General features: G+C 36.6%; 2 protein-coding genes across 16 annotated transcripts in view; one reads left to right on the top strand and one right to left on the bottom strand.

The window, feature by feature from the left end:
- Positions 1-26402, bottom strand: part of LOC127510639 (gastrula zinc finger protein XlCGF8.2DB-like) — a 66641-nt gene that overhangs the window by 33796 nt on the left and 6443 nt on the right. The gene's annotated exons all lie outside the window — the stretch shown is intronic.
- Positions 141-24431, top strand: LOC127510602 (uncharacterized). 12 transcript variants are annotated; one of them, XM_051890363.1, is made up of 15 exons: positions 141-224; positions 317-414; positions 623-756; positions 5448-5610; positions 6838-6937; positions 7032-7210; positions 9207-9340; positions 9563-9704; positions 12464-12597; positions 18173-18335; positions 19561-19660; positions 19755-19933; positions 20672-20805; positions 21017-21152; positions 24122-24431. In XM_051890363.1, exons 2-15 carry the CDS (start codon positions 339-341, stop codon positions 24148-24150), a joined length of 1803 nt encoding a protein of 600 aa, XP_051746323.1. In that variant the 5' UTR covers positions 141-224; positions 317-338; the 3' UTR covers positions 24151-24431. The 12 variants fall into 12 exon arrangements, with proteins under 12 accessions (XP_051746323.1, XP_051746334.1, XP_051746322.1 ...); XM_051890362.1 differs by having other exon boundaries at positions 151-414; XM_051890374.1 differs by lacking the exons at positions 623-756; positions 5448-5610; positions 6838-6937; ... (1 more) ...; positions 9207-9340; positions 9563-9704 and having other exon boundaries at positions 148-224.

The raw sequence follows: 26402 nt of genomic DNA, 5'->3' as shown, positions 1-26402 counted from the left end.
TGTATGCATTAAATTTATTGTTAAATAAACAAAATAACTGGTAAAAAAAAACACACCTTAGTATCGATATTTTAATTTGAGTATCGATACTTTAAATACTCAACGTCAGTATCGATATATCGATACTTCATATCGATCTGCCCATCCCTACGGCAGTCGCACTTCTGTTTTGAGCGCGAGGCTGACGGACGTACTTTACTCTTGTTGAGTTAAGCCAAGCACGGGTACGACCACTTGAGAGTAAATATAAATATAAAAATATCGCGTTTAGTATATCAACACAGTATTACGGGATTTCACTTTGAATTTTACACAGATTATCCGACAAAACTGTCGAAATGTGTCGATTTTGGATATCCTTGATGATATGCTTCTCTGTCTCCGTTATGTTCGTCGGAGGTGATAACATATCAGGTGGGTTTACTGTTGTTTTGTTGTGTTTGTTAGGAACGCTTTCCCCTTAAGTTTCCCAATGACAGCTCTTGCGGGGTATCCTGTATAATTCCCAAAACTTGCTCCCTTTGAATTTTAGTTTAATTTGTTGTTGAACGCTGTTCTTATTTTATATTTTTCTCTTTTTCCCTCTTGGTCTTCTCTTGTTTCTCTCTTCTAAAAACCTTAGAACTCCCTCCTCCTCCGAAGAATCTGATTTTTATATGGGAAACACCTTTTCGGCTTAGTTTGACATGGGAAAAGCCTGATGATCTGGATCGTAGCTGTATAGTGAACTACATGGTAAATGTGCATCATTCGCAGGTGAGTCGCTCTCGATCCGAAGAATTTTCTCTCGGTGGATACAGTCGCATTAGAAAGTGAACTCTTAATGTAAAATTCTACATACTTTTATTGAAATCGCTAATTTGTTCAGATCTTATCAATTTCGAGTGATCGTGATTATATTTTATTATTTTTAAAATATTATTTAAGCTATTTACTGTTGGAGAAAGAGGTAAGGTGTTTCAATTAACATGCAGTACCCACATTAAAAAATACTATAGTAGTTTATAGTAAATACTATAGTGTTTTTGAACCACTGAACCAAAGTATTTACAACACTTTGTTAATAAATGCTACAGCATACTGTAGTATTAACTATAGTGACTGATAAACTATAATAAATACTGTAGTATACTTTAGTTTTTACTAGTGTACTGTAGTATAATATACCCTATAGTTGTAGAAAACTTAGTACAGTATTGGGTAATTTGTTTATATTACTATAGTTGTTATATTACCACAGCAACTATAGAATTACCACAACAAATTCAAGTACTTTACTATAGTATGGTTCCAAAACACTATAGTATTTATTACACATTACTATAGTATTTTTTTCATGTGGGACAGAATATAAACCTGGGTCTTCTCAGTTGAAGTCTGATCCTTGTCACAACAAAGGTTTGACGGAGTTTGCTATTCATTGGTCAAAAATGTTTTTAGGGTCCACCAATCTACTGAACAGCTGCATCATCCAAAAAAAGTTTTTTCTGGGTATAGCACTTGAGATGAAGATCTCAGGTGAATAAAATCGTATAGACTTTTTATAGTATATATGATGCATTATATTTATCTATTTAATGTTATGTTATGTAACATAAGTAACAGGACCATTTTGAATCATATTTTTTGCCTTTTAAATAGTCCTGCAGTTTTACAGATAAACATTTAAAAAGTAGGCTACTTATATTCCATGTGAGCGCTCAATTAATAGTATGCCATTAAACTATGCATACTTAAAATAAGTGCTGTTTAATTTAATATTTTTCACGTTGATTGATATCATATAATGGTGAAACAGTAATAAAGAAAATGTCTTCGTTGTTCCACATTTCACTCAGTTTTATGATCATACTTGAGTCAAAACAAGGCTAATCTTAGTATGTGACCTTAACACACATATATGCAGCAAAGTTTTTCTCTCTGTAAACATGAGAAGCACTGAACAAACGCTGAACTGGAGTTTAAGTCAATAAAACAAAATCAGGTCTGATCTAATCTAAACTCAAAGTCAACATTGGGTTTGTCATTTACTCATATATTACGTGTGTTAAAGGCAGATTCCACCCTCCCTTCAGAGCGCTCTCCAAAGCCACGCCTCCTTCAAAACACATGAACGCACAAGGAAGGCAGGCAAATTCTGCAAAGCGTCACAAGACTATAGAAGGTGTTAAATTACTTCATGTCTCGAAGCACATAACATTAAAATAATAATGAATGTAAACAACTTACAGAGCTCTAGTTGTATCACCTGACTGCTGCAGATTCATTTCGGTGTTGATAGTGTTGACACAGAAACACATAAATACAGCTCCAGGTAGTCACGGCTTGCCATCTCGGTTTCGACATGGCGTGAATGCAACATAAGCTCGTTAGAAGACGGGGCATCTTCAATTTCAGTTTCGGCCGAACTCATGTTGTCCTACTAATGTTCAGTTCAAGCGAATTCTGCAACTGTGGTGAAAGCACACGCGACACTGTTGCAGAGTAGGTCATGTTGGCAGCTCAACCAATAGGATTAGACTGCCGACATATTGTAAAAGTATCGCCACCACTCTATGATGCATATCGTAACATATTTGCATCGTGAAATATCGTACTGCGATATATCGTTACACCCCTAATGTTGGAGCAATGTGGGAAAAAAGGTTACTAATAGCATACTTGAAATCAAACAAGCTTTTATGAGATGTGTTTTGAGTTTTCGCCAGTACACATGAAACTTGAAACAAAAATATCTGTAGCCATTTGAAATTAGAGGCAATCACTGAATTTAATCACAATACAAACAAACAAAGATGCTACACACGTAGCATGAGCAGTTGTTTTTGATTTGACCTAGATTGTATAATATCAAGATTTAAGGCAAATCATAATTCTGACAGATCATAAGAATCTAGAGTATTTGAAATCCGCAAAACGTCTGAGTCCTCGTCAGGCCAGGTGGGCGCTCTTCTTCACTCGCTTCCTCTTCACTGTCACTTACCGACCGGGCTCCAAGAACACCAAAGCCGACGCCCTGTCCAGAATTCATGAGGGGAGTGAACCGATCAATACTCCAGAGACCATTATTCCCAAGAATCTGCTAGTCGCACCTGTCCAGTGGGATGTTACTACAGAGCTCAATATCACCAACGCTCAAACACAACCCCTGCCCGAATGTCCACCAGAACGCACTTATGTCCCAGAACCACTCAGAAATAAGCTGCTGCATAATATCCATGACAACCCAAGCGCCGGTCACCCAGGTATCACAGCTACTCTTCACTTATTAAAGAACAGATACTGGTGGTCAACAATGCCCGAGGACACCGCACACTTCATAACCAACTGTACCATCTGCAACACTTCCAAATCTTCGCACCAAGTTCCAGCCGGTTTGCTCCAACCATTGCCCATACCACAGCGTCCCTGGTCACACATCGCAATTGACTTTGTCACAGACCTCCCCAACTCACATGGTAACACCACAATATTAACTGTAGTCGATCGTTTCTCCAAGTCATGCCGCTTAATCCCTCTGCCCAAGCTCCCCACAGCTATGGAGACCGCCGAAGCACTGTGTAACTACGTGTTCAGATTTTATGGGTTGCCTGAGGACATAGTGTCCGACCGGGGTCCACAATTCACGTCCCTGGTGTGGTCAGCCTTCTTCCGCCTCCTTAACGTCAATGTCAGTCTTACCTCCGGTTACCACCCACAATCCAACGGGCAAACAGAATGTTTAAACCAAGAACTCACTCGTTTCTTGCGAACATACTGCCAGAACAACCAATCTGATTGAAGTCGATACCTCATGTGGGCTGAATACGCACAGAACTCGCTACAAAAACCTACTACTGGACTCACCCCATTCAAATGTGTGCTAGGCTTCCAACCTTCGTTGTTGCCCTGGTCAGGAGAATCGTCTGAATTACCAGCTGTCAACGAATGGTTACGACACAGTGAAGAGATCTGGAATCGAGCCCACATTCATCTTCAACGTGCTGTAAGGCGACTGGAGGTTCAAGCCAACCGTCATCACCGCCCTGGTCCTGTGGGTCTGGTTGTCCACCAGGGATCTCCGCCTCCGGCTGCCGTGTAAGAAGCTCAATCCTAGGTATGCGAGTCCATTCAAAATTCTCAGAAAAATTACACCAGTGTCGTTCCGTTTAGAATCGCCTGCTAAGTACTGCATTTCTCCCACTTTTCATGTATCCCTGCTGAAACCTGCTGGCGGTCCGGGAGAGGGTCAGGAACCCCCAGGCACCGAGGACCAGAGACCTCCGCCCTTGCTGGTCGATGACAAGGAGGTATATCAGGTTCGGAACCTGCTCGACTCTCGAAGTCGCAACGGGCCCCTACAATATCTGGTCGACTGGGAGGGTTTCGGCCCGGAGGAGCGGTCCAGGGTCAATGCCAAGGACATCCTCGACCCCACACTCACTGAGGAGTTTCATAGGACGCATCCGGAGAAGCCGGCCCCCAGACCCAGAGGGAGACCCCGACATCACTTGCCTCCTCGCGTCAGGAGCCGCTCGCAGGGTGGGGGCTCTGTCACGATTAAGTCACCTGCACCAGATCTCTCGAGCCGCCAGAGGGAGCCGTCACCCGAATATTAGCTCTCATTGGACTACATTTCCCATGCACCCACATATCTGGGACTGATCACCTGCGCACCTGCAGCCAATCATCTCTCTTACTCTCACTATTTAAGCTGCTCTCACACTCACTCTCATTGCGAAGTCTTGATTAGCCACGGTTGTCATTTCTGAGCGTTATTTCCTGTTTGATTTATTGTTACTGACTTGGACTGTTTCCCGTTTTGTGATTCTTGCTGCCTGCCCCGAACTTTGCCTGTGTACTGTTTATTCCTGTCTGCCACCTGCCTCGACCTCCTGCCTGTTTCAGTTCATGCTGTCTGCCGCCTGCCACGACCCTTTGCCTGTTACCTGGTTTATGTCTTTGTCTGAGCACTTCAATAAACTGCAAATGGATCAACACCCTTCTGACTCGTCACAATCATCATAGATGTTCGATTTTTGATTGTTATTCTACCTTTTGGTTTTATTACATTTTTCCATTATCGATTTGAAGTTCTCATGTTATTTCAAATTTAAATTCAATAAATAAATAATTTTTCATCAATGTCATCGGCTGCCTGGATCTCATTTTCACAAGTTTTTGAATCAGTTAGTTCATGTTAGTTAATACATTAGTTAATGTTACCAAATTAATCTTATTGTAAAGTGTTATTGAGGAAATGTTTGTAAAAAAAAAAAAAAAAAAAAAAAATGTATTTAATTGTTTGGAAAGGAATAACAGGAGGGTGGGGAGGCTTTCATGAGAAAGTGACTCATCTTTACTCAGTATGGAGTAATGCACAAACAAAGCAACACAAAATGAACACAAGTACAAACATACTATATCTTACAGTAGTAATTAACACAAAAATCCTCTTTCACCAACAGGAATGTTCAGGAAAATATGATTCCAGAAGATTCCATACCCTGGGCTATAAATTGCATATCTCCACTGAGAATGGACTGTGCATCAATGTTACAACAAACCTTGAAAACTGTGGAAAAAGTGGCAGTAGTCAAGCGACGAACATTAGCATAGCTCCACCTTCAGGTACTTGACACTATAGCCAACTAGCTAATGTAAATTGTGTCCATTTTTTTGTCATTCTATACTGATCCAGAGGCAGCAAACTCAATTTTGATCATGAGCAGTATGTTATTAGTTTATTCTGTCTTAAGACGTTCAGGGAATTAAATTGGTTAATGTTTTATCTTACCTTACTGTATTTATGGTATCCTGTTTTTGCATGTATAGTATTTGATTGTGTTATGGTATTATTGGATACAGATTGCAGAATCCTTTGATTCATTTTAACAAAGAAGAAAGTCACAAGATGAAAAGTTATTATCAAGAGCTGCAGGTTAAATATTGAGTCCACTATAGTTTTTAACTCATCCATCCTACAATAAAAACCCTTTTTTGAAGTCTGCATTACATTGTGACACTATGATCATAAAACAATCTGTGCTGAACAAGAACCAACGCTTTAGATCACACTGAATCTCTGCTTTCTCCCTCTGCAGTAGTACCTTGTATTGTTTTTAAAAGTGGCATTTGTCAGATATGCAGTTAAACAAGTTTTTAGATGTCTAATTAAATGTCAGACTTACTTCCATGAACACTGCAAATTTTTACAAATCAAGCAAGATTTCAAACCCTTCTGCAACTGGTCATTATGTCTAATACAAATCATAATCATTCCAAACTGTATGAAAAATTAGCGTTGCCTCGTCTTTACTTGAGAAAATGCGATTCCAAGTGCACACAACCAGTGCATTGTTGGTTGGTTACAGTGTGTACTTTCTTTTTTTTTTCATCTATTTTAGCAAGTTTTTATATATATTTTAAATTGTTACATTTTTTACAAATTAAATAAAAAAATGAATAAATAAAAATAAGACTACATTTTAAAATTTAAAAAATTCAAATTATTTTAGTAAATATGTCAAATAAATGTTAATTTTATTGCAGCATGTGTTATTTACTATCTATAAATTAAATTATGTGATATCATATATTTTGGCCATTTTGCTCTGTAAAAAAAATCCCCATATAGGTTGACAACAAATAGGCTGAATATCAGGTGAATAGCAGCACATTTTACTTTTATTGTTAGTTCTTCTGGTTTTTAGGAATAATGGCATCTATGATACATCAGGGAACTCAAACATTAAGATTCACTTTTTCCATAATCCACAGATGAATCTCATATTCCAAATGTTTCACTTTTGCAATCTAATCTCGAGCACTGATTTGAAATCTGCAAACTTATTTCAGTGAGGCTGGTGGAAAACAGAAACTACGAATATTCCCACAGCAAGATGAAATGCACTTGGAATCCTGTTGTTGATGTTGAAGACCTCAGTTTATATTACTGGTTTGTCATTTTCTGTTTTGCTTTGTATATTTCCCTTTTTATTTGTCATTTAAGTTCCTTGCATACATGAACTGGTTGTAAACGTGTGTTTCAGGCTACCTCGTTATGAATCAGTAAAAAAGTGTATACCTGATGAGACGTTGAAGCCCAGAGGATGTATCATACACGATGAATTTCTCAAGGACACGTTGGACATATTCTATCTGTTCAACGGCACTTACAATGGTGCTTCCGTAATCAACACGTTCACGGGTGAACGTCCAGTAAAATACGGTAAACATGCACCTTTTCACTTTTCCTCAATTACAGTGTCATGAAAAATTGACTCCCCTCCCAGAAATCGGGTCTTCTTTAGGACCCAGGCTGATCAAAATTTGTTATCGTGATGTCTTTAACTAATTATAACCTATTTCACTGTTGTGTGATGTTTATTACATTAAGTGCACAAACAACATGCTTGAAATATAAAATGAATGCCTATGTATTGAATAATAAAACAACCTGGAAACAGATATTGGAAGCAAAAAACACACACAGATGTATATTATGCTGGTACATAAGAATGAGAAATGCTTAATTTCACAACCCATAGCTTCAGTTATATACTATGAACCATGTAATTTGAAAGACATTAATGCTCATTATAACGCATTTTATACGATATAAATCATAAAGTGATTTTGCAGGAATTATAATCAGGCACTAAAAATACTACTTATAAAAAGCCCGTTGAATCATTAGGATCACTCGGGGTCCTAAAGGAGACCCGATTCCTGGGGGGACACGATTTCTCACCACAACTGCACATTATTCATTGTTTTCACCTGACGTCACACTCGTATAGGAATGCCCACCTGGAGGTAGAGGTCTTCACAGGTCCACTTGAATCCAATAAACCGAGGTCCCACCTGAGACCCGAGCGGGTTGCCACGAGTGCCACGGGTCGGGTATTAGTGGCCTCTGGTCTAGGGTAATTTAAAATAAATGTGCTTTTTCTGAATGGACCCGAGAAGACCCAAAAAATTTTTAAACTATGTTGGGCATTTAACAACATTTTATTATTTAAAACAATTCTATGACAGCATTATTATCTCACTTTTTCTAAGTTCTCTCTGAATCCGCCCTTCTATGTGCACAGTTGCTTCCGCATTTAGACTCTCTATTAATTCAAACATAATTTACATTACTTTTAAGAATAATAAAACAAAGGTTGTGAAAGTGATATCATTGTTCCTTTTGCTTTAAACTTCTAAATTCATCCCAGCTCCTTCCATTTGTCATCATTATCACTTTGGGTTTGAGGATAAAAAAATCACTGCTTGATTGGTGAGTATCCCTGAATTTATATTTAGAAAAATAAACTTTAATCATCTTATGGTCAGGTAAATAACATTACGCCAAAAGTTATAGGACGTAATTACAGTGATGAGTGATTAACATTTCAGCACTTCAGCGCATACTTGCGTGTTCGTGTTAAGTGCATTTTTGAGAAACGCATGTAGAAAAGGAACAAACGTTTGTAACCTCGCACACAGAAATCCATCTTATAGCTATGAGATCCATCAAAAAAAGCTACTCCGGATATGCAGACAATACTAGCGAATCCATGATTTATTAGGCTATCTATTTAATTTTTATCGAGCTATCACGTTTATTTTTCCAATCCACTGGTCACAATTGAAAGCCAAACTTGGAAATAACTTGTATTCATCAGGCAGGCAATAATATAAAGTAATAATAAACAAGTAAATAAATAAATGAATGTAATAGAGCAGCGGACAAAGCATTCAGTAGGACATTGTGATTTTTCCTGACCTACTGCGGGGCTACAGGCTGTGGACACGTCATTGCCGTTTATGTTCGGGTCCATTCGGGTTCGCATAATTTTCCCCCCAAAATAGTTTAGCAGAAACTCTGCCATACAGCTAATTTCATTGGTTAAGGTTAGAAAATAAATGCCGTTGGACCTGTGCTGCAGTTCTGTGGATGTTGTGCCCTCCAGGTCTCTGCGCCAGTCACGTGACTGAAAACTATGAATATCGAGAGTTGTCATTTTCATAACAGCAAACTATTTGAAAAAAAAAAAAAAAAAAAAAAAAAGTTGATCACATTGATGTGTGGGATTACATTGAGTAAAACCTTCAATAATACTGCAATAACTGTATTATTAATGTAAGTTTTTCTAATGCAAGTTTCTTCTGTTTCCTTAAATAGACAGATACATACATTAACAAAAAGTATCTTTTTCTTTTTTGGACTTATTTTGCAGTGAAACTAAACAAACCTCAACTTACAGTCCATCAAGAGAGGCAAAAACTCATTTTTCAAGCAAATGGATTAGATTTAGATGAGTTTGTAAAGGAATGCTACAATTACCAATACACAATCAACATATGCAATAAGGTAAATCATGTCCTCTACATTTTTATTTAATAGTACAGGATCAGGTCCTCTCCATTCTCACTAAAAGTCACAGTTCAAGCATGACCTCAGCAGAGCTATTATTGTGCCATGTAGTGGAGTACAAAATGTCATGTTAAACAAGATCCAGAAAAAAAAAAGTTTTTTTTTTTTGTTTGTTTGTTTGTTTTTTTATCCAATATTTTTCTGTTGTTGTGTTTACAGAATTATACTGTAGAGGAAAAAGAAAAGTCTCAGCACGAGGTGCAGTATAACCCAGCCTGCAAGTACAGAGCCAGAGTGCAGGTCTTCTTCTCACAAAAGTGTGGTGCCGGGAGTAGTGATCTGAGTGACGAGGTGGAATATGGTACGTCTGGACCTAGTAACCTGCATTATAATCAGCTATAATAATCACTCTTTGTTTAGTTTGTCAAAGTTTTAAGAACGTAAGTCATATTTCATGGTATATTCTCATAGTATAAGGAAGCCTGCAACAAGGGTGTCATGATTACCAGCGGGAGTGCCCTTGATAGCCACCAGAGGGCACTCCACCCAGGACTACTGCCTCACTATCACAGACTCAATTTCCCATAATCCACTGCCCGGACTTATTAGCCATGATTACATTCAGCTGTTGTTCATTACCTTGTTAGTTTCTGCCTATATAAACCTGGTTCATTCAGTCACTCATCGCTAGTGGCCTGTTGCATGAGTTTCAGAGTAGGTTTAGAGTTGACAAATCCAGATAAATCCAAACTGGTTAACACTCTGGAGTCGGGTAACGCGCTGGTGCGTTTTGCAGGATTTTTTTCACATTGCAGCAAAACAGGCTTAAAATACTCCATCATTTTTTGTCATAGAGACATAAGTAATATATCAATTGAAACTATAGAATGTCTTTTTATTTGTGTACACTCAAAGTAAAAACAAAATGTTGTGCTTTTTGCAAAATAAAGAAAACTAACATGATGCGTGATCTGTTGTCTCCCTCTGAACGAAGTCCAATCTGATAGTTCTCAGAAAATGAACTATAACTTAGTAAATACTAATGACACAAAAATGAGACTTATGTCTAAAGAAACGTTGAAATGTCAGGTTTTAAATCGTGTAAGTCAAATCAAAAACAAAAATTCTCTGTTTATGTAATCTATATGAAAACAGAGACATGTCAGACTTTAATAGGCCTATACAAAATTATCTTGCATGCATGAGATCACAAAAATCATGTTTTGTTTTGTTTTTTGTCAAGAGTGGACATTATATTAACTTTAATACAATAGCTGATGTGATCCTGTTATCAGAGGGTTTTTTCACATAGCCTACCTGACTGAAAGGACTCATTATGCGGATCTTTTGTCTTCTCAGGTGTGAATCACAGCATTATTCATGAAGATTCACGCCTCCATGCATACTGTGTTTCTTGACAAAAAGTGTCTTAGAAAATTGAAATCTCTCTATTGTTTTATATGAACAAGTAGGCAGGATAATTGCCTGGATAATTCCTTCAAAAACACAAACATGTTCCTCACATATTATGGTAGCCTAGTTTGTGCTGAATACAGTGTAATGACACTTTTTCCATTAATATGTTTATGAACAACTGAAAAAAGCACAAATGTCAGGGCATGTCAAAACTTCTCCAGGGCCCCGAAAATCCTCAGACCCCAGAGGGTTAATTACTCACCCTCATGTCATTCCACACCCGTAAGATCTCCGTTCATCTTCAGAACACAAATTAAGATATTTTTGATAAAATCCGATGGCTCAGTGAGGCGTCCATTTACAGCAAGTTAATTTACACTTTCATTGCCCAGAAAGCTACTAAAAACATATTTAAAACAGTTAATGTGACTACAGTGGTTCAACCTTAATGCTATGAAGCGACGAGAATACTATTACCAATTTAACCAATAGCCCACACCATATTTTTTGTGCGTACAATAGAAACCTTGCAATGCTGAAAAAAATACATCTTCGCATTTATTTTGTATGCAAAGATGTATTTTTTTTTTTTTACTAAAACAGATGTTGTTATGTCGATCTGTAGCAAATAGTATTATTTATGTGCTCAAGTATTTCAGCAATGAATGTTCATATCACTTCTCTGCTTGGTATTTTTCAAGTCCTAACGTTATTGCACAGATTTACAGATGCACGTGATTTTTTATTTTATTTTATTTTTTTGTAGTTTTGCAGCTATGGCTATACAGTGAGTGGTGATTTTAATCTTTTTTCACTCGTACATACGCAGATTATAACACAATTTGGGGGTTGATAAATAAATAATTGGATTTTTAATACCACTTATTTATGCCTACTATAAAATAGGAACCTTTAAAAACTATAACATAGGCCTACAGAACAAATAGGCCAGCATATTTTATTAACAGGTAAACAAGGAAACGAGTTTGCCATTAAACATTTTATTAGCACTTTACAAAGTAATGCAAGCATTGGAAAGCAAATCATCTCGTTAAAAAACGATAAAAAAAAAAAAAACTCAAAACGGTCGTGATTTAAATTGTAAAATAAGCCATTCGGGTTTGTCTGATGTCTTAGGACAACTAAAATACTAAACAGATAATACGATATGATTAGAGTTAGCGCTTAATATTTCTGTATACACAAAATCATTCACAAAATCGTACATAAAGGAATGCGCATGCTCAGGCCCGTTCGACATCTCGAGGCTGACGGACGTACTTTACTCTTGTTGAGTTATGCCAAGCACGGGTACGACCACTTGAGAGTAAAGTAAAAATATCGCGTTTAGCGTATATCAACACAGTATTACGGGATTTCACTTTGAATTTTACACAGATTATCCGACAAAACTGTCGAAATGTGTCGATTTTGGATATCCTTGATGATATGCTTCCCTGTCTCCGTTATGTTCGTCGGAGGTGATAACATATCAGGTGGGTTTACTGTTGTTTTGTTGTGTTTGTTAGGAACGCTTTCCCCTTAAGTTTCCCAATGACAGCTCTTGCGGGGTATCCTGTATAATTCCCAAAACTTGCTCCCTTTGAATTTTAGTTTAATTTGTTGTTGAACGCTGTTCTTATTTTATATTTTTCTCTTTTTCCCTCTTGGTCTTCTCTTGTTTCTCTCTTCTAAAAACCTTAGAACTCCCTCCTCCTCCGAAGAATCTGATTTTTATATGGGAAACACCTTTTCGGCTTAATTTGACATGGGAAAAGCCTGATGATCTGGATCGTAGCTGTATAGTGAACTACATGGTAAATGTGCATCATTCGCAGGTGAGTCGCTCTCGATCCGTCGCTCACTCTTCGAAGAATTTTCTCTCGGTGGATACAGTCGCATTAGAAAGTGAACTCTTAATGTAAAATTCTACATACTTTTATTGAAATCGCTAATTTGTTCAGATCTTATCAATTTCGAGTGATCGTGATTATATTTTATTATTTTTAAAATATTATTTAAGCTATTTACTGTTGGAGAAAGAGGTAAGGTGTTTCAATTAACATGCAATACCCACATTAAAAAATACTATAGTAGTTTATAGTAAATACTATAGTGTTTTTGAACCACTGAACCAAAGTTTTTACAACACTTTGTTAATGAATGCTACAGCATTCTGTAGTATTAACTATAGTGACTGATAAACTATAATAAATACTGTAGTATACTTTAGTTTTTACTAGTGTACTGTAGTATAATATACCCTATAATTGTAGAAAACTTAGTACAGTATTGGGTCATTTGTTTATATTACTATAGTTGTTATATTACCACAGCAACTATAGAATTACCACAACAAATTAATTCAAGTACTTTACTATAGTATGGTTCCAAAACACTATAGTATTTATTACAAATTACTATAGTATTTTTTTCATGTGGGACAGAATATAAACCTGGGTCTTCTCAGTTGAAGTCTGATCCTCGTCACAACAAAGGTTTGACGGAGTTTGCTATTCATTGGTCAAAAATGTTTTTAGGGTCCACCAATCTACTGAACAGCTGCATCATCCAAAAAAAATGTTTATCTGGGTATAGCACTTGAGATGAAGATCTCAGGTGAATAAAATCGTATAGACTTCTTATAGTATATATGATGCATTATATTTATCTATTTAATGTTATGTTATGTAACATAAGTAACAGGACCATTTTGAATCATATTTTTTGCCTTTTAAATAGTCCTGCAGTTTTACAGATAAACATTTAAAAAGTAGGTTACTTATATTCCATGTGAGCGCTCAATTAATAGTATGCCATTAAACTATGCATACTTAAAATAAGTGCTGTTTAATTTAATATTTTTCACGTTGATTGATATCATATAATGGTGAAACAGTAATAAAGAAAATGCCTTCGTTGTCCCACATTTCACTCAGTTTTATGATCATACTTGAGTCAAAACAAGGCTAATTTTAGTTCGTGACCTTGACACACTTATATTCAGCAAAGTTTTTCTCTCTGTAAACATGAGAAGCACTGAACAAACGCTGAACTGGAGTTTTAAGTTCATTTCGGTGTTCATTTCGGTGTTGATAGTGTTGACATAGAAACACATAAATGCAGCTCCAGGTAGAACGTCACGGCTTGCCATCTCGGTTTCGACATGGCGTGAATGGAACATAAGCTCGTTGTTTTGGTTCAGGACTGTAGAAAGGCGGCTGCTGTTTGTTTGTGGCACTCGGTGACTGTCTGTGTACAACTTTGCATAGCCTTACGGAACAAGCTGATGACGTGATGTCTGCGCAAGCAGGGTGCACGGAGGTATGGAAATACATATGTTGACAGGCAGGTAGGACATCGTATCATTCCTTTGGATGAACATTTTTTGGTCCTGAGACTTCCACAGAGGATATTTGTACATGTTTTAATATTTACACCACTTCTATTATTGCTTGCTATCAGGATATGAAGAGAGTTTCAACCAGTATAACAAAAAGTGTTTATAAAACCCTACCTTTAAGTTTCATTTTTCATTTATGAGCCCTGTAAACCTGGCAGCTCTTTGTCCTTTGCCTTAAAGGTGCACTATGTAATATTTTCTGTCCACTAGAGGCCTATTCAAAACAAAGGCGTAGCTTGATGACGCCAAGTTTGAGCGCAGAATCTTGGGACATGTGGTCTTTACCTCAACGGCCGGTGGAAAAGAATTGAGACAGGACTCGGTAAGAAATCATGTTCATGGATGCGATTATTAACGTTACAGTAGTATGAAGCAGAGCAGGACCGAGTGTTGTGGGAGCTGAACGAGGCCGCTGGAGTGATTGCGCAACACACGCCTCACAAGCAGCGGAACGTTTATTATGCCACAGTCGCCGGCGCCGCTTCCGCTTTTCCGGTCATGAGTATGAGGTAACGCAGCTCTGTTTATCATATTAGATACATTTGAGTGTGTTAAAAATGTACAAACCCGATTCCAAAAAAGTTGGGACACTGTACAAATTGTGAATAAAAAAGGAATGCAATAATTTACAAATCTCATAAACTTATATTTTATTCACAATAGAATATAGATAACATATCAAATGTTGAAAGTGAGACATTTTGAAATGTCATGCCAAATATTGGCTCATTTTGGATTTCATGAGAGCTACACATTCCAAAAAAGTTAGCAATAAGAGGCCGGAAAAGTTAAAAAAGAAAAAGAAAAAAAGGAACAGCTGGAGGACCAGTTTGCAACTTATTAGGTCAATTGGCAACATGATTGGGTATAAAAAGAGCCTCTCAGAGTGGCAGTGTCTAGATGTCAAGATGGGCAGAGGATCACCAATTCCCCCAATGCTGTGGCGAAAAATAGACGGCACTGCATCACATACAGGAATGCTACTGTAATGGAAATCACAACATGGGCTCAGGAATACTTCCAGAAAACATTGTCGGTGAACACAATCCACCGTGCCATTTGCTGTTGGCGGCTAAAACTCTATAGGTCAAAAAAGAAGCCATATCTAAACATGATCCAGAAGCGCAGGCATTTTCTCTGGGCCAAGGCTCATTTAAAATGGACTGTGGCAAAGTGGAAAACTGTTCTGTGGTCAGACGAATCAAAATTTGAAGTTCTTTTTGGAAAACTGGGATGCCATGTCATCCGGACTAAAGAGGACAAGGACAACCCAAGTTGTTATCAGCGCTCAGTTCAGAAGCCTGCATCTATGATGGTATGGGGTTGCATGAGTGCGTGTGGCATGGGCAGCTTACACATCTGGAAAAGCACCATCAATGCTGAAAGGTATATCCAAGTTCTAGAACAACATATGCTCCCATCCAGACGTCGTCTCTTTCAGGGAAGACCTTGCATTTTACAACATGACAATGCCAGACCACATACTGCATCAATTACAACATCATGGCTGCGTAGAAGAAGGATCCGGGTACTGAAATGGCCAGCCTGCAGTCCAGATCTTTCACCCATAGAAAACATTTGGCGCATCATAAAGAGGAAGATGCGACAAAGAAGACCTAAGACAGTTGAGCAACTAGAAGCCTGTATTAGACAAGAATGGGACAACAATCCTATTCCTAAACTTGAGCAACTTGTCTCCTCAGTCCCCAGACGTTTGCAGACTGTTATAAAAAGAAGAGGGGATGCCACACAGTGGTAAAAATGGCCTTGTCCCAACTTTTTTGAAAACACTGCGGAAGTCAATGGGTCCATCAACTGTTTGCTTAACGACTTTTTTCAAAACATGTTTTGTGTTCGGCAGAAGTCCGGAATAGAGATGGACCAAAATAAAGCAAAAAAAAAAAAAAGCTTGTTCTGATTTATAGCCAGTCAACCGGTGCATCTCTAGCCTCTGGCATTTTAGGGACTTTCAGAGTTAAACATCCTTCTGAATGTCAGAAGTCACTTCCTTCTCGGAGAGCCAATCAGGTTAGCAAAGAGTATGACCAGTTGTACTGACACTGTAAAGCTTGACAAAGGCTACATTTAAATTTACATTTACATTTACATTTAGAAAAACTGTTCATAAAACCAGTCATTTATATTCACATTGATGTCACATTATGTTACTTTGACCATTAAAGTAGACCAGCTTCCAAGTCTAAGACCCTGATCAACACACACATTATACACAATAACAAGGTTTGGTGAAGTGAGAGGAAGAGGAAAATTTTGGTGATTGTTTTTGTTTGTGTGTTTTGTATGTATATGAAATAAGGGAATAATGAAAGAGAATAAATGCAAATTAGTTTGTGTGATTTGTCCAACTACATGATGCAATACTTTGGTTATGCTCTTGTGTAGTTTGAGGTGGTCAGCCACTGCTTGTTCAAAATGAAACCAGTTGCTTTCACTGTAATTCAATGAAAGCACAAAAGTTCCTGAATAATATTACACACATTTCAGCCAAGTCTTGTTCCCTAGTAAAGAGGAAATGGCAACTCCTTAAGGTTCATTAGTTAACATGAACTAATAATGAACTGCACTTCTACAGCATTTATTAATCTTTGTTAATGTTAATTTCAACATTTACTAATAGATTATTAAAATCAAGAGTTGTATTTGTTAACATTAGTTAATGCGCTGTGAAGTAACATGAATAAACTATGAACAGCTGTATTTTCATTAACAAAGATTAACAAATACAGTAACAAATGTATTGTTCATGGTTAGTGGTGAATCCAAAATGGTCAATATTCATATTGTGCATTTTATTCATATCCTATATTAATCATTTATTATCATTTATGACTTATGATTTTTAATATTACTTATTATTTCAAGTATTCATATAGTCTTACTCAGTGTACTCAATTACTATCATATAACCACATATAATCACATATCTACTCCATATTTTCTCCTTATTGTACTCATTTGTTATTTGATGATCTTTGTATTTTCTTTTACCTGCAGAACTTTGTGTGTTATCATTTTCCAAGTGAACTTTAAGTGTTTCTAGGTAATGGGTCATGGTGACACTTGTGGTTAACTTTGGACGCTTGCCATATTCTGCCGAAGCGAAGATATTCTCAGAACTGATGTTCTTGTGCACATGATGTACCTTTTCCTGCAATAAAATTTGTATTCCAATGAAAGGGGATATTTGAAATGTGTTAACGTTGCTATTATGTTGTTCCAACAAAGGTGTTAAACCCGCTCTTTGGGTGCTATTTTTTAATCTGGTAATGTCAACAGTCACGGGACCATAAAATTACCCAATGACTGTTTTGATAGCAGGAAACCATAAAATGTCATAAATGCCCATAAATTCTCCAAAACAACGGAAAGGTTCAAGCTGACCTTTCTTATCTATCCAAACAGACCTAGAAGGGTGTGATGTAAGATTTTCCTAATGCTTAAGGTATATAACTGGCTTGTTCCTTCAATTGGTACCCTTACTCTTATCCTGACTTGCATCTTGCTGTCTCTCGTGATGCCACTTCTAATGACTTTCTTTCAGATTACTCAGATTCCAGAATTTTATCATCATAGATGTTTGATTTTTGATTGTTATTCTACCTTTTGGTTTTATTAAATTTTTCCATTATCGATTTGAAGTTCTCATGTTATTTCAAATTTAAATTCAATAAATAAATAATTTTTCATCAATGTCATCGGCTGCCTGGATCTCATTTTCACAAGTTTTTGAATCAGTTAGTTTATGTTAGTTAATACATTAACTAATGTTACCAAATGAATCTTATTGTAAAGTGTTATTAAGGGGAAAAATTTTTTATTTAATTGTTTGGAAAGGAATAACAGGAGGGTGGGGAGGCTTTCATGAGAAAGTGACTCATCTTTACTCAGTATGGAGTAATGCACAAACACAGCAACACAAAATGAACACAAGTACAAACATACTATATCTTACAGCAGTAATTAACACAAAAATCCTCTTTCACCAACAGGAATGTTCAGGAAAATATGATTCCAGAAGATTCCAAACCCTGGGCTGTAAATTGAATGTCTCCAATGAGAAAGGACTGTGCATCAGTGTTACAACAAACCTTGAAAACTGTGGAAAAAGCGGCAGTAGTCAAGCGACGAACATTAGCATAGCTCCACCTTCAGGTACTCAACACTATAGCCAACTATCTAATGTAAATTGTGTCCATTTTTTTGTCATTCTATACTGATCCAGTGGCAGCAAACTCAATTTTGATCATGAGCAGTATGTTATTAGTTTATTCCGTCTTAAGACGTTGAGGTAATTAAATTGGTTAATGTTATATCTTACCTTACTGTATTTATGGTATCCTGTTTTTGCATGTATAGTATTTGATTGTGTTATGGTATTATTGGATACAGATTGCAGAATCCTTTGATTCATTTTAACAAAGAAGAAAGTCACAAGATGAAAAGTTATTATCAAGAGCTGCAGGTTAAATATTGAGTCCACTATAGTTTTTAACTCATCCATCCTACAATAAAAACCCTTTTTTGAAGTCTGCATTACATTGTGACACTATGATCATAAAACAATCTGTGCTGAACAAGAACCAACGCTTTAGATCACACTGAATCTCTGCTTTCTCCCTCTGCAGTAGTACCTTGTATTGTTTTTAAAAGTGGCATTTGTCAAATATGCAGTTAAACAAGTGTTTAGATGTCTAATTAAATGTCATACTTACTTCCATGAACACTGCAAATTTTTACAAATCAAGCAAGATGTCAAACCCTTCTGCAACTGGTCATTATGTCTAATACAAATCATAATCATTCCAAACTGTATGAAAAATTAGCGTTGCCTCGTCTTTACTTGAGAAAATGCGATTCCAAGTGCACACAACCAGTGCATTGTTGGTTGGTTACAGTGTGTACTTTCTTTTTTTTTTTTCATCTATTTTAGGAAGTTTTTATATATATTTTAAATTGTTACATTTTTTACAAATTAAATAAAAAAATGAATAAATAAAAATAAGACTACATTTTAAAATTTCAAAAATTCAAATTATTTTAGTAAATATGTCAAATGTTAATTTTATTGCAGCATGTGTTATTTACTATCTATAAATTAAATTATGTGATATCATATATTTTGGCCATTTTGCTCTGTAAAAAAAATCCCCATATAGGTTGACAACAAATAGGCTGAATATCAGGTGAATAGCAGCACATTTTACTTTTATTGTTAGTTCTTCTGGTTTTTAGGAATAATGGCATCTATGATACATCAGGGAACTCAAACATTAAGATTCACTTTTTCCATAATCCACAGATGAATCTCATATTCCAAATGTTTCACTTTTGCAATCTAATCTCGAGCACTGATTTGAAATCTGCAAATTTATTTCAGTGAGGCTGGTGGAAAACAGAAGCTACGAATATTCCCACAGCAAGATGAAATGCACTTGGAATCCTGTTGTTGATGTTGAAAACCTCAGTTTATATTACTGGTTTGTCATTTTCTGTTTTGCTTTGTATATTTCCCTTTTTATTTGTCATTTAAGTTCCTTGCATACATGAACTGGTTGTAAACGTGTGTTTCAGGCTACCTCGTTATGAATCAGTAAAAAAGTGTATACCTGATGAGACGTTGAAGCCCAGAGGATGTATCATACACGATGAATTTCTCAAGGACACGTTGGACATATTCTATCTGTTCAACGGCACTTACAATGGTGCTTCCGTAATCAACACGTTTACGGATGAACGTCCAGTAAAATACGGTAAACATGCACCTTTTCACTTTTCCTCAATTACAGTGTCATGAAAAATGGACTCCCCTCCCAGAAATCGGGTCTCCTTTAGGACCCAGGCTGATCAAAATTTGTTATCGTGATGTCTTTAACTAATTTAAACTAATTTTTCCAATCCACTGGTCACAACTGAAAGCCAAACTTGGAAATAACTTGTATTCATCAGGCAGGCAATAATATAAAGTAATAATAAACAAGTAAATAAATAAATGAAAGTAATAGAGCAGCGGACAAATCATTCAGTAGGACACTGGGATTTTTCCTGACCTACTGCGGGGCTACAGGCTGTGGACATGTCATTGCCGTTTATGTTTGGGTCCATTCGGGTTCGCATAATTTCCCCCCCAAAACAGTTTAGCAGAAACTCTGCCATACAGCTAATTTCATTGGTTAAGGTTAGAAAATAAATGCCGTCGGACCTGTGCTGCGGTTCTGTGGATGTTGTGCCCTCCAGGTCTCTGTGCCAGTCACGTGACTGAAAACTATGAATATCGAGAGTTGTCATTTTCATAACAGCAAACTATTTGGAAAAAAAAAAAAAAAGTTGATCACATTGATGTGTGGGATTACATTGAGTAAAACCTTCAATAATACTGCAATAACTGTATTATTAATGTAAGTTTTTCTAATGTAAGTTTCTTCTGTTTCCTTAAATAGACAGATACATTAACAAAAAGTATCTTTTTCTTTTTTGGACTTATTTTGCAGTGAAACTAAACAAACCTCAACTTACAGTCCATCAAGAGAGGCAAAAACTCATTTTTCAAGCAAATGGATCAGATTTAGATGAGTTTGCAAATGAATGCTACAATTACCAATACACAATCAACATATGCAATAAGGTAAATCATGTCCTCTACATTTTTATTTAATAGTACAGGATCAGGTCCTCTGCATTCTCACTAAAAGTCACAGTTCAAGCATGACCTCAGCAGAGCTATTATTGTGCCATGTAGTGGAGTACAAAATGTCATGTTAAACAAGATCCAGAAAAAAAAGTTGTTGGTTTTTTTTTTTTTTTAATCCTATATTTTTCTGTTGTTGTGTTTACAGAATTATACTGTAAAGGACAAAGAACATTATGAGGTGCAGTATAACCCAGCCTGCAAGTACAGAGCCAGAGTGCAGGTCAACTTCTCACAAAAATGTGGTGCCGGGAGTAGTGATCCGAGTGACGAGGTGGAATATGGTACGTCTGGACCTAGTAACCTGCATTATAATCAGCTATAATAATCACTCTTTGTTTAGTTTGTCAAAGTTTTAAGAATGTAAGTCATATTTCATGATATATTCTCATAGTATAAGGAAGCCTGCAACAAGGGTGTCTTGATTACCAGCGGGAGTGCCCTTGATAGCCACCAGAGGGCACTCCACCCAGGACTACTGCCTCACTATCACAGACTCAATTTCCCATAATCCACTGCTCGGACTTATTAGCCATGATTACATTCAGCTGTTGTTCATTACCTAGTTAGTTTCTGCCTATATAAACCTGGTTCATTCAGTCACTCATCGCTAGTGGCCTGTTGCATGAAGCTAGTTGAACAAACTCCGAGTTTCAGAGTAGGTTTAGAGTTGACAAATCCAGATAAATCCAAACTGGTTAACACTCTGGAGTCGGGTAAGGCGCCGGTGCGTTTTGCAGGATTTTTTTCACATTGCAGTAAAACAGACTTAAAATACTCCGTCATTATTTGTCATAGAGACATAAGTAATATATCAATTGAAACTACAGAATGTCTTCTTTTATTTCTTCTTTTATTTGTGTACACTCAGAGTAAAAACAAAATGTTGTGCTTTTTGCAAAATAAAGAAAACTAACACGATGCGTGATCTGTTATCTCCCTCTGAACGAAGTCCAATCTGATAGTTCTCAGAAAATGAAGTGTAACTTAGTGAATATTAATGACACAAAAATGAGACTTATGTCTAAAGAAACGTTGAAATGTCAGGTTTTAAATCGTGTAAGTCAAATGAAAAACAAAAATTCTCTGTTTATGGTGTTTATGTAATCTGTATGAAAACAGAGACATGTCAGACGTCCGTGAGTCAGCTCATTATCCGCTAATGCGGCCACACCCACGGAGCGAGCGCTATTCAGACGCAAATTCTGAGGCAATACATGTATACATCGTCGCAATCATGTATTTATTATCTTCAAAAGTGTTTATCTGCATGTTATAGCCATGATTATAGCGATCTCTGGAAGCCTCTGTTAGTTCCTGGAATGTCACATGGTATGCCTGTTCTTCATTAGAGTCATTTGTGGACTAAATGTGCACAGAGCGCCCTCCGGCTGCAAGTATGAATTGAAAACACAGTATCCAGCGCACATAGGGATGACAATAAATATTGAATAAATATTACTCTTTATAGAAAATTGACATAAACATATGAGAATCCATCATTATTTCTCCAAATGTGCATGCTTTTAAGCTAAAAGCTTATATGAAATGCCATAAAGGTAACATGAATGTTCAGACGCTTTGCATCACAGAAATACATTATATTTTAAAGTATATTGAAATAGAAAACCATTATTTGGTTTGAGACTTGAGACTTCTTTTAAAAACATTATAACAGTAATGCGTCCAATCTTTTGACTGGTACTATAATTTAAACTATAATAGATCTATACAAAATTTTCTTCACATGATGTGCAATTATACGCGCATGCATGAGATCACAAAAATCATGTTTTGTTTTTTTTTGTGAAGAGTGGACATTATATTAACTTTAATACAATAGCTGATGTGATCCTGTTATCAGAGGGTTTTTTTTCCACATAGCCTACCTGACTGAAAGGGCTCATTATGCGGGTCATTATGCAGGTCATTATGCGGATCCTTTGTCTTCTCAGGTGTGAATCACAGCATTATTCATGAAGATTCGCGCCTCCATGCATACTGTGTTTCTTGACAAAAAGTGTCTTAGAAAATTGAAATCTCTCTATTGTTTTATATGAACAAGTAGGCAGGATAATTTTTTACATCATTTTGAAGCAAAAATTCTATTCTACAACCTCCAATACCCAGAAGTCTTGTGAACACATATGTAATATTTGCTTTTTGGCCTTTTTTCAATAACCACGCATAAACGTTATTATTTATAAACGTAACAATTATAAACGTAACAATAAAAACATGTACATATATGTTGCTCACATATTATGGTAGCCTAGTTCGTGCTGAATACAGTGTAATGACACCTTTTCCATTAATATGTTTATGAACAACTGAAAAAAGCACAAATGTCAGGGCATGTCAAAACTTCTCCAGGGCCCCAAATCAGGATCAGATGTTGCACAACGCTCGGTATAAACTTTCTCTGTCAACTCAGGTTTAATCCAGAGTTTGCGAAATTAAATTAAAGCTGCAAGCAGTGATAAAAGGGCCCTCGCACCCGGGCTCACCGCCACCTGTTGGCCTCAGGAAAACAGTGAACAGCATGTAAGCGAGTAAATACAGGAGAATAATGGCAAAGTCATTTCAAAGGGCCACACTTTTTGCTGCCAACAGGTGGCGCTTTGATTGTAACTGAATATTGCCACGTAGATGTCTTCAGGCCAGGAATGTTACCAAATAAATAAAGTTTGGAGCAGATCGGACATTGTATGCCTGAGTTACAACAACTTCCTGTTTTGTGGCGTTAATCACATACATTAGCACTTAGCCAAGTGTTGCATTATATAATGTGTTTCTAATATGTTTGGTACTTAGTGACATATTGAAATGTGTTCCTGGGAGTGAATTAAAGTGTAAAGCATGCCATTTCCTGTTGCCAGCAGGTGGCGCTATGACTAACCGAATATTGGCAGATAGATGTCTTTAGACCAGGACTCTTATTACACATGTGAAGTCATCTTCGGAACGCAAATTAAGATATTTTTGTTATCCGATGGCTCAGTGAGGCCTACATAGCCAGCAATGACATTTCCTCTCTCAAGATCCATTAATGTACTAAAAACATATTTAAATCAGTTCATGTGAGTACAGTGGTTCAATATTAATATTATAAAATGACGAGAATATTTTTGGTGCGCCAAAAAAACTAAATTACGACTTAAATAGTGATGGCTATATATATGATGTTGATCTGGTTAAATGTCTATGAGGAGTTAATCACAGTGTAAAACATGTAATTTCCTCTTGTCCGCAGGTATGACTGAATATTGCCAAGTCAAGTAGATGACTTCAGGCCAGGACTCTAATAAATCATATGAAGTTTGGGGCAGATCCGACATTGTATACCTGAGTTACAACAGCTTCCTGTTTCATGGCGAAACACTGAACTTTGTCAGGCCGCCACGGACACGTCCTTTGGTGAAAAGTCTGGATCTTCGCAATTTAATGACTTAATATGATGTTGATCTGATTAAAGCTCTAAGAGGAGTTTGTTAAAGTACAACGTGTGGAAATGGCAAAAATTGCACAAATTTTGTAAAGTTAATTAAAAATATCTGACTTCCTGTTCAGTTTCAGTTTTTTGCTCCAAGAGACTTTTTTGTAGGTATTGGGCTGTTACATGTTTGTACCGAACTTCATACCTGTACGTGAAACATAGCGTAAGGGGCACTTTGTTGAAATTTTGTAGGTGCCGCTATTGAGCCATTTTGCCACGCCTAATTCTGAGACCCATAACAGACGTAAATTTTCATCACTTCTGATGCGTGTTCAAAGTTTCATGAGTTTTCGGGCACGTTTAGGCCCTCAAAAATGCAATCCATTTTTGAGAAGAAGAGGAAGAATAAATATAGCTGCAAGCAGCAATGGCGGGCCCAAGCCCGGTGGCACCACCACCCCGGTGGCTTCAGGGCAACTGTGCACGGACTTATTGCACAGGTGGCAACCTATCATGGTACCACGCTTGAATTCACTGAGCTCCTGAAAGCAACCCATTCTTTCACAAATGTTTGTAGAAGTAGTCTGCATGCCTAATTCCATGATTTGGAGGGGTGTCCCAATACTTTTGGCAATATAGTGTATGTGTGCCTAGTTTGGTGAATAAATATTTCCGTTCACAAGTTATAGTAGAAGTTTTAGTAGAAGTGGCTCCACACTTTTTCAGATTACCAAATTTGGATTACTATTGCTCTACGGAGCCCCTAAAGGGACATGGTGATAGAAAGAATATGATATAGGGGGAAAAAACACATTTCAATGCTTTTGCATTCACCCAAGAAACTTAGGTTCACTCGCAAAAAACTTTTGACTGGTTCATCTCTTATGATTATGCCAATGTAGTTTACAAACAATGATTAAAAAAATCCTTTGAATCAAATATTTAAATTTATTTGATATTTACAGCTGTTTGGGGTTCTTTTTTTTACGTTACAGTAGGTTACTGAAAGGCTAAATATGTAACCTAATGTCTACTTCTAATTTATTAGAAGTCAAACTAATCAAGAGCAAAATAAAAAATGTGTATGTATATTACATGATAAAAACGTATTTTTGACCAGTTTTGAAGTTTTATTATATTTTTGTTCCTGAAATCCACCCTTCTGATGGGATCAGTATAATCCAGATTAATTTGGATCAAAGGTATCCCAATCTTACTAAAAAGTTTTAAACAACACAAACTGATGATTTTATCCAGATCAAAACCAAGATTGGATTTTGTAATCTAATTTGATTTCAAAATCCTTTTTTTCCTTTTGAACAACCCATTTTCAAGATTTGGTCCAATCAGATTACTTTTGAACAACTGGCCCCTGAGAATCTTGCTGCACTGGTTTGGTTCCGATGAGGCCAAAAACCTAGGATTAGTTCAAAAAGTAGGTTTTTCGAAAAATCCAAAATACCCAAAAATTTCACCAGAGTGAGATCAAATATGAGGACAAAAGAATAAAAAACACCGCTGTAGTGCCCCCATCAGGCCGATCAGGGCGAGCCTTGTTTATGTTGTAGGTGGTGTGCCGGTTCATTCAACAGTCATCCGTCTGGAAAGCCGTCAGCTCGGACAAACTGACTGATCTAAGACACTCTGAGATTGGTTCAGAGGATGTGTTTTTTCTCAAGGAGCACATTCAGGAAACACAGTTTGGAATTGACAACCATCATTTTTCTCTCTTGTCATTAGTTGTTGTGTCTGTGTTTCACAAACTGAGGATGCACCACATTGCCAAACTGAACAGAGTGGCAACTCAAGAAAAAAGCTCTGCTAAGCAGTTCTGTTCAAAGGATTCTCGATTTTAGATGATTGATGGAAAATGTATAGCCTTTTGTTGTTATTATTATACCAATACTATATTATTATTGTACTAGTCACTATTTAATTTACTATTTTTATTATTGTCTATATTATTTTGCAATTGATATTACATTGTATTTGCTATTATTATACCAATACTTGAGATTATCAATCTATTATAGTTATGCTGTTATATTATTGTCTGTATTCTGTAAATGATACTACATATTCTATTGCTATTATTATA

This window comes from Ctenopharyngodon idella, chromosome 4, assembly GCF_019924925.1.
Source record: "Ctenopharyngodon idella isolate HZGC_01 chromosome 4, HZGC01, whole genome shotgun sequence".
Classification (NCBI taxonomy): domain Eukaryota; kingdom Metazoa; phylum Chordata; class Actinopteri; order Cypriniformes; family Xenocyprididae; genus Ctenopharyngodon; species Ctenopharyngodon idella.
The sequence above is the reverse complement of the archived record's forward strand: the minus strand, read 5'-3'. Positions and strand labels throughout refer to the sequence as shown.